Raw genomic sequence first — 15,301 nt, forward strand, 5'->3', positions numbered from 1 at the left:
GGAACGGGGGTGATTTTTGCCACTCCTTATGTAGACCTTTGACCCCCTCCCACACATAATGGTTCCCTGGGTGAGCTGCAGTGTGAGGGGGGAGGTGAAAGATCCACCGATTGTTCACTTTGTGGACTTCGCTGGCCTTCTGCAAGTTAATGCTTTAGAAATTCCAAATGGGAAATGGTCCAATGAATGTACTGAAACACATTTACATAAATATATCTAATTGTTGACTAGTTGTTAAGTGAAAAAGCTCCTTAAATTGTACTTGGAGGGCCCTAAAAGACCAGTTCACACTATGGAGAAGGGTGTTTTTTGTTTTTTTGTTTTTTGGGGGGGAGAGAATAAAATAATCCCATAATATATAATGGGATTATATTACCTGACATAACAAGAGGATGGTATCAGATCTTTGGTTAAGTTCCCCTGTCTGAATCCAGCACCAGTGATACCTGAGTCATCCTGCTCTCACCTATATCTCACACAACTTGGATCGTATTGGCACATATTTTAGGGGATGTTTTGTTATCAACACAGAGTTGTAATACGGACTTGTAGGTTTCTCCCAGTGTGATAAATGTCTGTAACAGAAACGCCACCCAACCCTCATCCTCTTTACACATTTCCTAATGTACTCCACAGAATAACTCTTACCGTAGTGTATTTACCCAGCTGGCAGAGTGAAGGAAAAGTTTCCTGGTGGGCTTTCCGGATTTTCTCTGTGAGATCATCCAACTCGGCTGTCATTTCATAGTTCTCCATAAGCTCCTGCTTCAAAGGCTCCTTCTTCTTTTTGTTCCTGTCATTTCTGACAGCTGGAGGCAAGAATGGAGGCACTTCAGACACGGCTACTTAGACTACTCTACACTACCTTTAGTAGTCCTTTGTTACAGCTATAAACATTAAAAAGGAAACATGCTGCGAACACGGAAAGGAAAAACAGAAATTTAGTGCAGTGTTGGTTAACAGCATGTGATCAGCTGAATCTGGGTACAAACCTGTCACCTGCAGCAGAAAGGACTTTTTTGGGGGGGAAGTCTCCATTTATTATGAAGCATTACTTTTGACCTCAGAATCATCTTATACTTTGTGCCATCCATAAATTCATCCATCCTTCCAAATATTTATTAACATAAATGGATTGAAGAAGCACTATTGTGGAGAAAATAAAGAGCACTCCTCTAAGTACCAGGACATAGTCGCTGCCTGTTTGCTCAAGGCCATCTCTTTCTCAGTGCAAAGATCTCTCACAGATCGCCATAACAAGGAGACTATCACTCCCCTTATTACAATTCCTCTTTAGCAAAAGCCACAGAATGCTACTCACTATAAACTGTCTAACGTATATGCCCTATCAACAGCCACCTCTTAGAGGTTGTATTTGAGTATATATACCTGCCTTCCTGCAATTTCCACTCCTGCATAGGAATATGCCCCTTGGTGACCAATCATCACTGTATTACCAACCCAGAATTCAAACTTGGTGGTACCCTGGAGACAAACTGAATGACTGCACCAACAGCTCTTGCAGGCAAAAGCCTGTTTCTATTAAGGGACTGAAATTGTGGTGGGGATAGGTGCAGGGGCTAAGGCACACTGAGAGAGAAACCAAATTAACCAGGTAAGAATTGGAAGGACTAACAAGGCGGAACACCTTTTGAAGAATGGAGTGATAACCATACCTTAACAAAACAAATAAACTTGCCCCTTCCCCAACAATGGCATAACTTTATAACCTTGAAAGGAATTGCATAAATTAATACCTTCCCATTTAAGTCAGTGAAAAAACCCCAGAAAACCGCTTCTTACTTTCTCTCTGTCTTTGCCCCCACAAACACAGTGTAGTAATGGATTCTGGCTTGCTGTAGCTAGTCATCAAACACAATCAGTGATTAGTCTGAGCAGCAGAATAAAGGTCTCCTGTATCAAGACATGAGGCTACATCCCTGAGCATATATATTAAAAACCTGTGGAAACTCTGGCAATGGGAATCAGGGGTTGTTTTGCACAGACACCCAACAGCACCAAAAAACAAATAAACAGAGGGCAGATAACTGGTCTCTCAACCCCTGCAATAAAAGGATAAGTGCACAGAGCACAGTATTTGAGGCAAGTGGGGCTCTCTCCCATCCCCCAATGCATTATGGGGACCAACCCATATTCAACCAGTGGTAGGAGACTGTGTTCCAATTAAAAATGCTACAGCAGATTGCGTTGCCTTTTATAACAGGGCAAGCTCCATGCATAGACATTTGGTGACTGGCAGTGAGAGAGTAGGTTCCTACCTACCACTGACTTGTAGCTCCTCATGGGGAACCTTTGGTACTGCTGGGAGCCCTCCCAGGCATGGGTAGGCAAGGAAGGGGTGATGCCAAAGGCTTGGATTCTGGGACACTGACTACAAAGGCTATCATGGGCCTTCCTTCTGTTGATTCCTGTAGTTGTGTCGTTCTATAATTCTGTACTAGTCCCACTCCCTTTCCCTGGGGTATCTGATCTGTTGTCAGCAGGACACCCCAAAAGGCAGGCTAAGCCATGTGCAGGACGCTGAAAGAAAGGACTTGAACCGCTGTCACATGTTTCCTTTTGTACTGCATGGGCAACTCACAGTACGGCCAGCTCTGAACATGTTGTTGTCTGTTCTCCATCATGCAAGTGATCTTCTTTTATTATTTATTTATTTTGTTAATTTTTTATCCCACCCTCCCCGCCGTGGCAGGCTCAGGGCGGCTTACAATATATACCAATAAATATATACATTAAGACTCCACGATATTAAAACAAAATTCAGTTAAAATTACTATATAAAAAACCATAATGACTCCAAATATAACTACAGTAGAGGATGGCAGTGTTCTCTTGACAACTGGATGGTCACCTACCCCCAACCCAGGCTGTTGGTCGTCAGGCTGGCAATGATGTTGATGTTAATGTTCGGGCCAGGGCCATGGTGTTAAAGGCGGCCCCCTAATAGAAAGCCTGGTGGAAGAGCTCCGTGCTACAGGCCCTGTGGAACTGCAGAAGGTCCCACAGGGCCCTGATGTCCTTCGGGAGCCTCATTCCACCAGTAAGGGGTCGCCACAGAAAAGGCCCTGGCCCTCATTGCAGCCAGCCTGGCTTCTTTCGGGCCTGGGAGAACCAGGCGATTTTGGGATCCCTATCTCAGTGCTCTCCGAGGGACATATGGAGAAAGGCATTCCCTTAGGTAGATAGGTAGATCTTCTCACCTCTGTTCTGCAGAACGATGTTTACTTTATAGGAATACAAAGATATTGTGTGCAGTATTGAGAAATTTGTCTGGGAGGAACTAGGATGCCTCTGGTTCTATGTGCATGTTGCCTAAACACCATGAAATGTAGGGTTGCCAACCTCCAGGTGGTAGCTGGAGAGCTTCTGGGATTACAACTGATCTCTAGGTGATAGAGATCAGTTCACCTGGAGAAAATAGCTGCTTTGGAAAGTGGACTCTATAGCAGTATACTTGCTGAAGTCCCTCCCCTCCCCAAACACCACCCTCCTCAAGCTCCACCCCCAAAATCTCCAGGTATTTTCCAAGCTGGAATTGTTAACCCTAAGAATGTTGAAGGAAGAAATGCAGTTGTATGCTCTTTCTGCCTTTCTGGTTGTGCGCTGTGCATGGAGGGTATATGCGCACTCAATATGGTGGCAGAGGTGCCAGGCACAGGTCAGTGTAGGTACATGAGCATTTGTTTCTACAGGTATTGAACATCAGATTACAAATGACATTATGCCAGCATTACACCAGCATAGCTGGGACCCCGGGATTGCCCTGCTTCACAGTTTTGTCAAATCCTACCCCATTTTCAAGGAGCAGCAAGAATCCTCCAATCAGCTGCCATTTGCATATATTTCTATGAGCTGATTGACACATTTGCTAAACATAAGGACTCAGCAGCTAGTTAGCTCAATAGCTTTGAACAGCTTGTGGAACACAAACACCTCATTTAGGGCAAGTCTTGTGACCTGCTGCCAAGAACTCCCAGAGATGAGCTGATTTATATGGGAAGCACTTTTCTGCTCCTTTTTCTGCTGCTCTTAGTTAGAACCCTTTAAGGATTTTGCCAGACTGAGAAAGGTTGCTTGTCCTGCAACATTATGAGGAATCTGAGTCCTGCAAGCTAAAATAATTCTTGATTCTTATTTCTTTAAAAATGCAACTGTGCAAACCTTAAAAATGGAACAACAGGCTACTGTCAATCAAGTTTAAGAAGTCAAATCTGGTGAAGCAACAAACAGTCTCACAAGTTAATGACAACAATGGAGTGTGATATCCAATTTTGCAGAAAGTAGAGAGTTCTGAATTACAAAAACATTACATATGTTCCGAGAGTGTTCATTCGGTGCAAAAGTCAACGGCAAGTCTCTTCTGCGGACTAGGGAATTAAATAAACACACAAAATCAGTAAATTCCAAGATAGTGTTCCCAAAGTGGCCGTAACTGCTGTGCTGTGCAAATACAGAATGTGTGATTATGCTGTATATTGTATTTTATATAAGTTATATCTTCCCACAGCTAGTTATCTCCACACAAATCCCTAGTGCGAGTTCATAGCCTTTAATGAAGTCACACGAACTATGAATCTAACTATTGTATTTAATGTGCCTAGAGTAATGTTGATATAAGAATTCCTTAGTTTTATAGGCTTTAAATACTTAGGACTCAAGTATTGCCATATTTCACAGTTTTCATTGTGTGTGTTGGGAATGGTACGTACAGAGGCAGGCTGTTAAAAAGGGGAAACACCAGAATACATTCCTGCCATATTTTGTTTCCCTTTTATATATTTTTCTCGTTTTAAATTATAAGACCAAGCCATTCTCTTTTCTGTTACTTGCCACCACACAGCATTAATAAAGGACTCTAAATTTAACACCTACGTTCCGCTAGAAAGCTTAGAATAGCTCATATGAGCCAGTATGGTTGGTTCTTCCTACCATGCTTTACATCAGTTCTTGCTTCCTCTTGATGAGTTCTCAAGAATGTGATCTGACACTAGATTTCTAGCTTTTTAAAATTAAGATGACTGGCTCTGTTTGGATACATGGCTAGAATTTGAAACTGCCATAGTTTAGGTACAGGTGAAGTTACTTCTAAAAAGACCCATATTGTCCTGTGCTATTAGAAAAGACACTTCTAGGCCAGGGGTTCCAAATGTGGCACCTGATGATACCTTTCTTGATGCCTGCCAAGTGTTTTTAGAAAGTGGGTGGAGCCCTGTTGGGGCCATTGCCTAGCAGGGCTTCTGATTGGCCATTTGAGATCTGATTGCTTTGGCAACATCTGCCACAACAGCACAAGGATCTTCACTGAATGACTGCCAGGAAAGTTGTGTGTATGCAAGATTGTATTTTTAAACAATATGTTCATTTTAAAAGGCACCCAGTTAATCAGAGTTATGCATGGACTTTCTTGCTAACGTTTTGTGGCTGGCTTATTTATTTATTTATTTATTTATTTAATTCCACTTATACCCCGCCCTCCCCGCGTATGGGCTCAGGGCGGCTTACAACCACAAGGCACAACGTGCGATAAAAAACAATAAAATAATTTAAAACAATCCACACATGGGACACGCCCAAGGATCCCGCATGCCTAAAACCCTCTCTCTATATTGCACATGCCCCTTCCACTCCAGGGGAGGTTCCATTTACAGAGGAGGTTCCAGTGGCCCCTGATGTTCCTTGCCACTCAACCTCCGGCGGTGCTGTGAGAACGGTCCTCGTTGATGGTAGTGGTAGCGGCGGCGGCTCCTATTCAAAAGCCTGGCGGAAGAGCTCCGTCTTACAGGCCCTGCGGAACTGCTCTCCTCCGGGAGCTCGTTCCACCAGATAGGAGCCGCCACCGAGAAGGACCTGGCCCTAGTGGCAACAAGCCTGGCCTCTTTCAGGCCCGGGATCGTGAGGCGATGTAGCGACCCCGACCGAAGTGCTCTTTGGGAACTATGTGGGGCAAGGCGGTCCCTCAGGTATGCTGGACCCTGGCCATGTAGGGCTTTAAAGGTAACGACCAGCACTTTGAAGCGAATCCGGAATGCTATAGGCAGCCAGTGCAGCGCTTTGAGCACAGGCTGGATGTGTTCCCATTTCGAGACACCAGCAACCAGCCTGGCCGCCGCATTCTGCACTAGCTGCAGCCTCCGAATCAGTGACAAAGGCAGCCCCATGTAGAGAGCGTTGCAGTAGTCTAGCCTTGAGGTGACCGTCGCATGGATCACTGTGGCTAGGTCTTCGCGGCTGAGAAAGGGAACCAACTGCCGCACCAGCCGAAGATGGTAAAAGGCCGCTTTGGCAGTGGCTGCTACCTGGGCCTCCATCGATAAGGTGGAGTCCAGGAGCACTCCCAAACTCCTAACCTCAGGTTCAAATTCCCACTCACCCATGACACTCCTTAGTGATCCTGAATCATTCATTTTCTTTCCACCTAGTTTACCTCACAGGGTTGTTATGAGAGTGAAATGGAAAAGGGGGAAAAGGTGGCCGCAGGTTCAAAAAGGCTGGGGGGGGGGCACTGTCCTAGGCTAAAGTACCTCTCTCTCATTCATGCCTGTTTTCCATAAAGAAACTTATGTCTTTATTCGGTATGTTGCCGTGGGCATCCGGGGGAAGAAAACAGCCACAGTTCCTAATCAGCTACTATGTGGCTTTGAAATTTTATTGTATGTAGATGTGCTGATAACTCTTGTTTATATATCAATCTTGGCTGACCTATGATCACAACAAATAAAGTTAAGTTAATTAACTGGGAAGATGTGGAAAGGGCAGGGCTATATTTATTTATTTATGCCTGGCTTTTCTCCCCAATGAGTACCCAGAGCGACCTATAACATTGCTCTCCTCATTTTATTGCAACAACCACCACCCTGTCAGGTAGGCTAGGCTGAGAGAGAAGGACTAGCCCAAGGGCTACCCAGAGAGCTTCAAAGGCAGGGTGGGGATTTGAAACTGGGCATCCCAGATCCTAGCCTGATTCTCTAACTACACTGACTCTGTTTCACAGAGGGACCCATCTGACTAGACACACGGTAGTATGGAACAACACTTTTTCCAGCTTCCATTTCCTCAAAGTTAGGTAAAGAGGCTGGGATGTCTGTAGTCTATCCAGTTTATTTCAGAACTTTTTATGCATAGCAAATGCGTACAGGAGAGCATGATACTGATGTGATGCTATTGTCACTTTTAATTTAAAAAGGTACGATGAGGTCATCGGTTTAATACAGTGCATTAAAGCAGCACCGCAGATACTATACAGTCTTTAAGAGACTTGTCAAAATTGTTTTTGAAAGGGAGATAATGTTCATGAAAATCAGATACTCCTAATTGATGAAATGGCTTCAGGCAGTCATCAGATTAACAACCCCATTTATGACCTCAGACAAATACGCATGGCGCTGGTTAAGCGATAAGTCTTTCAAAAGTACTTCTGACAGGCACTGCTTAGCAATGCAAACATCCTAAATGAATTTGCACACTGATGTAGAGAGATTGATATAGATATAAATATAGACCGATATATTTAGGGATTTGACATCTAAAATTATTGGAGGCTTTTAACATTACAATATTAAACCTACTGGTAGTAATAAATAATAAAATAAAAAGTTAAAGAGTACCACACATTCATTCACCTTGTGGCTATATATAAGGACAACCACAGCAAAAAAAAAAAAAAAGTTCAAAGAAATGTACCACATAAAAGTATTCATTTTATATGACACCCAGAATGTATCCACATAGTAAGTTCATAGATGCAAATCGAAATTAAGGGGCTGGCACAAAACAGAACACTAATACATTTAGCCGGCTGTTAACTTTTCTCTAGAACGGGGTTGCCAGCCTCTAGGTGGAGCCTGGAGATCTGGAATCATAATTGATCTCCAGAGAACAGAGATCAGTTCTCCTGGAGAAAATGTCTGCTCTGGAAGGGGATTCTACAGCATTATACTCCACTGAGGTCTTCCTCTCCCCTAGAGTTGCCAGACCCCCCGGTTCGGGTGGCGTTTTCCCCAATTTTGAGGGCTCCATCCCACCACTGGCCAGTTGGCTGTCAGGGGAAGCCCCACCCCCAAACAGGCATATTGTGTGTCGACAGTATGATGATGTGCCACATGGCGTGACATGCCACATCATGTGGCAACGCTCTAGCATTTCAGCCAAAACTCTATGGTAACAGTTTTGGCCAAAATGCTAGATCGTCACCACACGATGTCCGCGGCACGATGACATCAGTTCTGTGCAATGCCCCCCCCCCCAAGGCTCCCTCACACACACCACCGGCAGAAAAAATCCAACCTGGCAAAAAAAACAAAACCCAAAAACCCCCCCCAAAAAACCTCCTCAGGCTCCACCCCCAATCTCTGGGAATTTCTCAACCCAGAATTGGCAACCTTGCTCTAGTTGAAGGATTATCATACTTAAGCAATACTAACCAATATTTTCATGCAGAGGAGTGAACTGCCCTTAACAGTTTCCTAAATCTTCCAATAACATTTTGTTTAGTAGAAACCCCAAATGGTATGCATCACTCAAAAGCACACCATACAACATATATAGCATCTACACATTATCTTTTCTGGCCATTCTGACAACACAGTGGGTCTGAACTCTGCCTGGTTCTAATGGACTATTCATTACATAATTGTTGCATATTACTATAAACTTGATCTATTATAGCCTTCAGTACTGTACATTAAATGACATTGAAAATTAGATTATTCTGATTAGCAGAGAAGCGAAAAAAGTACTAAACATCTATAAGCCTTATAATCAATCACTGTATCCATTTGAGTGCAATAAAAATCAATCAGGGGCTAGTGCATTTAAACCTAATTTTTTAAGCATGACATTTTCATCTGCATTTCTTTCTTTAAATGTCACCCTTTTCTACTACAGTGATTGATTCTATCCCCAGAGATAGTTAGTGAAACTAGAACAGTTTCAGCCTATTCTATGGAAACTCCTGGGCTACGTTTTTACCCCCTAAATATTAACATCACAGTGAGCAAAATGTTTTCCTTTCATGAGCAAAGAAATGAAAATATTAATTGCGGAGAAACAGAATGACTCAGATCAAGCTGTTCATTTTCATGGCCAGTATTCTGTGCATTTTTAACGTACCAACTTAAGCATCACAGTGAACCACTTCTATATATTTTTTAAAAATGCAGAATACGTTACTTAATATCAATCTTGTGTGAATTTTAAAAGCAAAAACACAAGCACTGCATATTTAGGAATAACCACCTAACTGCAAACCATCAGTGGAAGAGAGACTAGGACGTTAATTTGCATGGGGAATTCTACACTCCTGTCCAGGGTTGCCTTTTGTGTTTGTGTGTGTGCGTGTGCTCATGCATGCATGTGTGTTTGTGTCTCCTCTCCTCAGCACAGTGCTTTTTTTGTTTTAAAGAAGTGCCAGTACTCACAACGGTGGCCTGCAGCGGATACAGGGTAGCCAATATACTCCATCACCACTGGGCACAACACAGGATATCATCTGCCCTGCGGCTGCCTTCTCTGCAGTCCTACCTATGGCCTTCTCTGCTCATCTCTCTGTGAACAAGCTTGCACAAAAGGTGGCGGGTGGGACTGCAGAGAAATGTGAGGGGTACGTGATAGAATGCGTCGGGGCTCCTCTGCAAGTCTTACCTGCTGCCTTCTCTGCCAGGCTCTTTGCAAAGAAGGCCAGCCAGAAAGAGGTGCCAGCACAAAAAAGAGCCCGCCCCAGCATGTTGATGGAACTGAATTTAGAGTGTAGGGTGGGGAGAGACAATCTCAAGTGTGATGGGAAATGGTCTGAATATTCAAATGCACTTTCAAACTATTTGTTTTCAGGGCAGAATATTAAAAATGGCCCCCAGCATCAACCACGGAGCAGTGGACAGAGCCTGTGCAAAGACAGTGAAAGGCCTGTGCATGTCTCTTGCGTAGCAAGCAACACAGCTATGTGTTTTTTGCCAGGTGGACACAACTCTATAGCTCTATTCACAAGCAACAGTGAATCTGGCATCTGTCCAGTCTATAAAAGTGACCGTGGTTTCTCCTGGTGGCTCCCCCCCCCCCCAAAAAAAAACCCCTTTCAATTTTTCAGTGGGGAAATTTAAAATCCAGCCTACTCATTTTTCATATGCTTAGTGCACAAAAAATCCCATATATTAACTTCAAACTTTCAGACAGAGGCCACTAGAAGGTCATTAATATGTTGTCTCATCTAATCTCGAATGTTCAGATGCCCTTTGGAGCTACCTTTTCAAAGCAAGTGCCCTTTGGAGCTACCGTCTTGAAATTTGGAGTACCAATCCCCTTGGACAGCTGATTAACTAAAATAAATATCCTAAATTTGACCTTTCTATCATACAGCACCCAAAGGCTGATCATGTGAGAATGTATTAACATTACATTAATGCCCCCTGCAAGCCAGGAAAATACCTCCTAATTTGGAAGAATGGAAGCCTTTAGAGGTCAGCAGGTCTGTTTATTGGATTTTTTGAAAAGAAAAATGTTGATGGTTGAATGAGCACATTGGCAAGGAGTTCACATCAACTGATAGACATTAACTCGGTTTTACCTGCACAATTTTGTGCAGCTAAATCTGATTGTAATGCTATATGACACTTAGCATACAATGCTTTTTTTAAAAATGCAACTAAAAATACCACCAAGCGACAGGCCTATTTTACTGCAGATCTCTTTTTATTTCACTGACAAATTCAGCTTTGTCATGCTCTCAACTGCAACGTTTTGTGACATCTTAACAAGAAACAGGGAGCAGGTTTACATCATTCATGTGGCACATCATTCCTATTCCAGATGCAAAGTTATTTTGTGTGGTAACGGCCATTTACTGCAACTGGTCCAGACAGTGGCTTCAAAATGAACATATTTAGGCTTAGCTAAATCAGGGCTCAGACAAATGTTAAACAGAGAACATACTCTATGTTGAAGGGTGCTTTAAAGGTAAGGTAAAGGTTTCCCTTGCTCAAGAGCTAGTCGAATCCGACTCTAGGGGGCAGTGCTCATCTCCGTTTCCAAGCAAAAGAGCCAGTGCTGTCGGAAGACATTTCCATGGTCATTAGGGGGAGGCATTATCGGAACCTCCCCTCAATGCTTACCCCCTTCTTGTCTGTTCACCAGTATCTCTCCTTACTCTGCACTACCTTTTATGTTCAGTGTCACTGGCACATGTCCAACTCTCATTCCACACTCACTTCTGGGCTGGTCAGAGGCTGCTCGGTATGGTTGACTATATGTGCATGTGTGAAGAGTGTTGTCCCGTTCTGAGCACTGGATAGCTAGTGTGGTGTGGTGGTTAGAATACTACAGTAGGACCTTAGAGACTCAGGTTCAAATTCCCACTCACCCATGACACTCCTTAGTGACCCTGAATCATTCATTTTCTTTCCACCTAGTTTACCTCACAGGGTTGTTATGAGAGTGAAATGGAAAAGGGGGAAATCTTGTACATCACTCCAAACTCTTTGTAGGAGGGATAAGATAACAATGCAACACAAATAGAGAGTTTCCCCATGAATGATCACTGAAATTGCCCTACCTGCAATATAGCAGTGTGCATTTTGAGCACAGGATAACAAATTGTGACTTCAATTCAATAATTGCGATGCTGTCTGGAAACCATTTGATTTCTCTTATTTTTGTAGATATTTATACCTCACTTTTCTCCTTAAAGGCGACCAAAAATGGCCTAATACATTGTTCTTCTCTCCTTCATTTTATCCTCACAGCAGCAACACTGCCAGGTACCTCACGCCGAGAAAGTGTAACTGGCCCAAGATGATCCAGCAATCTTCCAAGACAGAGTGGGGATCCAGAGTCTTCCTGATCTACCCACTACACCATGCCTACTGTCCTATATAGCACATAGGTTAACCTAGAGATCATTATAATGCCCTATGGAATAACACAGCCATGGAGCCCAGTCATTTCCAAAAGCCAAACAAGAACACAAAGAGGGGCAACCATTTATATCCTCCGAATTTTCCAAAAAATTGCATATGTGAACGGCTGGCATAAACTATCAACAATCAATGCTTTCCTTGAACTTTTTAGAAGTTAGACTACAAGAGTGGACTGGCCATTAAGGCCACTGGTGAAATTCCTAGTGGGCCAATGGCCTGGGGGCTGCTCCCTAGTGGCCCCAGCACAGGGAGGGCAGCCCCCAGACTGCTCTCTACTAATAGTCAATTTTTTTTCTTGAACAGGTAAGAGTGCAGGGGTGGACTGGCCATTAAGGCCGCTGGAAAAAGTCCCACTAGACCTAATGGTCTGGGGGCTGCCCCCTCCCATGGAGGGGTCCACCCTGCTCTGGCCAGCTGGCCCTGCACAAGTTGAGACTCGCCTCTCTTGGTCCCACAGGAATCAACAACAGTTTCCACCAGCCAACCACAGTTCAAATCTTTTTGTTGCTATTAAACATGTTTCATTAAGGGTGCCATAATGGGTGGCTCAAGTGGTTAAGACACTGAATTGCAGACTGGAAGGTCAGTAGAGTTCAGCAGTTCGAGACCCGAGTGCCGCATGACAGAGTGAGCGCCTGTCTCTGGTCCCAGCTCCTGCCAACCTAGCAGTTCGAAAGCAAGAAACTGCAAGTAGATAAAGAGGTACCGCTTTGGTGGGAAGGTAATAGCGTTCTGTGCGCCTCGGCGTCTAGTCATGCCGGCCACATGACCATGGAAATGTCTTCGGACAGCGCTGGCTCTTCGGCTTTGAAACGGAGATGAGCACCGCACCCTAGAGTGGGATTTGAATGGCTTTCGAGCAAGGGAAACCTTTACATTTTTAATGAGGGGTATAATTAACATTGACAGAATCCTGGAACTGACAGAACCAATTTTAATATCTGTTGGATATCAACTGCGCACTTTTGCCTGGCATCTCTCTGCAGCTATCTTAGTTGAGAGCACATAGGAGCGATATCAGTGAAGAATTGTCTCGAGATGAAGCCATGGTTTTCCTGTTGTTTCTACATCAGCAGTAGCAAAAACATAATACACATGGAGTACTACACACAATCTAGGGGTACATTCAGATGTCACAAACAAACCAGAGTTTATCTTTCAGGTTTAGAATTATGATTTGAAGAAGAAGAGATTGGATATATACCCTGCCCTTCACTCGGAGTCTCAGAGTGGCTTAAAAACTCCTTTCCCTCCCCCTCCCCACAACAGACACCCTGTGAGGTAGGTGGGGCTGAGAGCTCTGACAGAAACTGCTCTTTTCAGGAACACCTCTGACAGAACTATTGCTTGCCCAAGGTCATCCAGCAGCTGCGAGTGGAGGAGTGGGGAATCAAACCCGGTTCTCCCAGATCACAGTCCGTGCACTATCTGCTCTATGCACCACTGACATTTTGGTCCCTTTCCGCACACTTAACCACTACACCAAACTGGTTTCTTGTGGGCAAGAAACAAACTGCAACTTAATGAGGCATCCAAATTTGACATCACAACGCATTGAGTTTGAAGAAGTCCCAGATGAGAAAGGTGGGAAGACTCATGCAAGCAAGAAAATAAACTAGGCTTAAACTTGTTACGAACAAACTCTTGGCTTGCTCATGATATCTGAATACAGCATTCTGAATACAGTTCAAGGGCCTTAATTTCAACCCATTAGACACTCTGTCTGATTATTTAATACATTCGAAGAATTAATGGATAAGAACAGATTTGTAGCACCATTTCTAGCATGACTTCCCCCTTTCAAACACTCCTACTCTCAGAGCAGAAAAGAAAATCCATTCCACATTTTAAAAAAGCAACTCTAGGCATTTAAACTCTTCATATTTCTAAACACAACAGACACCATTGTAAATCAAGATTGTTGGTTTCAAGTTACTACCACTGCTAGCAAATACCTTATTTGCACATGCTGATGTTTTGTACAATTTATTACAGTATTGTTCAGCTACTTTACCCTAGCTTGGTTAAATAGTTTAGTATCATATCAACAGTGCAGACTGTTCAACCTTTATAATTAGCCAATTATCAGTAATGATATTATATTTCTACTACTATCTGCTCTATGCACCACTGATATTTTGATCCCTTTCCTCATGAAGGGTTTTGTGAAAAATGAGCATCCTTGCACGTATATAAGGTTGTCCATTAGCAAGATATGCTTTCTCTTACCTTGTCTACCAGCTTTTCTACTGGCTCAAAACACCCCTGAAAAGACTAATGCCAGGATGGTGCTGCATTGAGAAAACCATTAATTCAGGTACAAATCTTTGGGAACCTAATTTTTTTATTAAAACGTTAAACACTGCATGCCCTGAATTTATGATAATAAAACAATTCAAGTCATTTGTCTGACTCTGATTGCTGTGGTCCAATAGAAATACATCAAGCTCTATCTGATGTTAGGCGGCCTGTCGGGCTCCAGATCCGATTATCTGGATGGTGCTTTGCAGGTTGTGGCTGGGTGGCTCAGACTGAGTCGGCTGAAGCTGGATCCAGCAAAAACAGAAGTCTTGTGCCTGGGTCAGGGATCCCACTCCCGACCTTTGGGGGGCCTCACTAGTCCCTGCACCGGAGGTTCGGAGTTTGGGAGTGATCCTGGATCCCTCCCTTACCATGGAGGCCCAGGTAGCCGCCACTGCCAAGTCGGCCTTTTATCATTTGAGGCTGATTAGGCAGTTGGTTCCCTTCCTTGACTGTGCTGACCTGGCTACGGTGATCCACGTGATGGTCACCTCGAGACTAGACTACTGTAACGCTCTCTACATGGGGCTGCCTTTGTAGCTGATCCAGAAGCTGCAGCTAGTGCAGAATGCCGCGGCCAGGCTGTTGATGGGTCTCCCTAGATGGGAGCACATCCAGCCTGTGCTGAGGACACTGCACTGGCTGCCAATAGCATACCGAATCCGCTTCAAAGTGCTGGTTCTTACCTTTAAAGTCCTATATGGCCGGGGTCCAACATACCTACGGGACTGCCTTTCCCCGTATATGCCCCAGAGAACACTACGGCCTGGGTCTCAAAATTGGTTGACCCTCCCTGGCCCGATGGAAGCCAGGCTAGCTGCTACTAGGGCTGGGGCCTTTTCGGTGGTGGAAAGCTTCCCCCAAGGAGAAGAAAATCGCTCAGGGAACCGTGGAAGGAAGCGGAGGGGCACAGCAGAGACGGCTGACCGAAGGGAGTCACCGCATCCGTCTGCCCCCCTTTCCCAAACCACAGCAAGTTTCTCATCTTCCCCCCACCTCTTACTACTTGCGGGGGTGGTAGTGGCAGAAACCCTCTGATTTCCCCTAGGAAGCGAAGGTAAAACAAGTCCCCC

General features: G+C 44.1%; 1 protein-coding gene across 1 annotated transcript in view; it reads right to left on the minus strand.

The window, feature by feature from the left end:
* The window catches only part of RARB (retinoic acid receptor, beta), a 61,455-nt gene that overhangs the window by 20,241 nt on the left and 25,913 nt on the right, over positions 1-15,301 (minus strand). The window contains exon 2 of the mRNA XM_015408243.1: positions 649-809. Coding sequence (XP_015263729.1) covers positions 649-809 — 161 coding nt within the window. The remainder of the gene's footprint in view (positions 1-648; positions 810-15,301) is intronic.

This window comes from Gekko japonicus, unplaced genomic scaffold (assembly GCF_001447785.1).
Source record: "Gekko japonicus isolate JY-2015 unplaced genomic scaffold, Gekko_japonicus_V1.1 scaffold217, whole genome shotgun sequence".
In the NCBI taxonomy this organism is placed as follows: Eukaryota; Metazoa; Chordata; class Lepidosauria; order Squamata; family Gekkonidae; genus Gekko; species Gekko japonicus.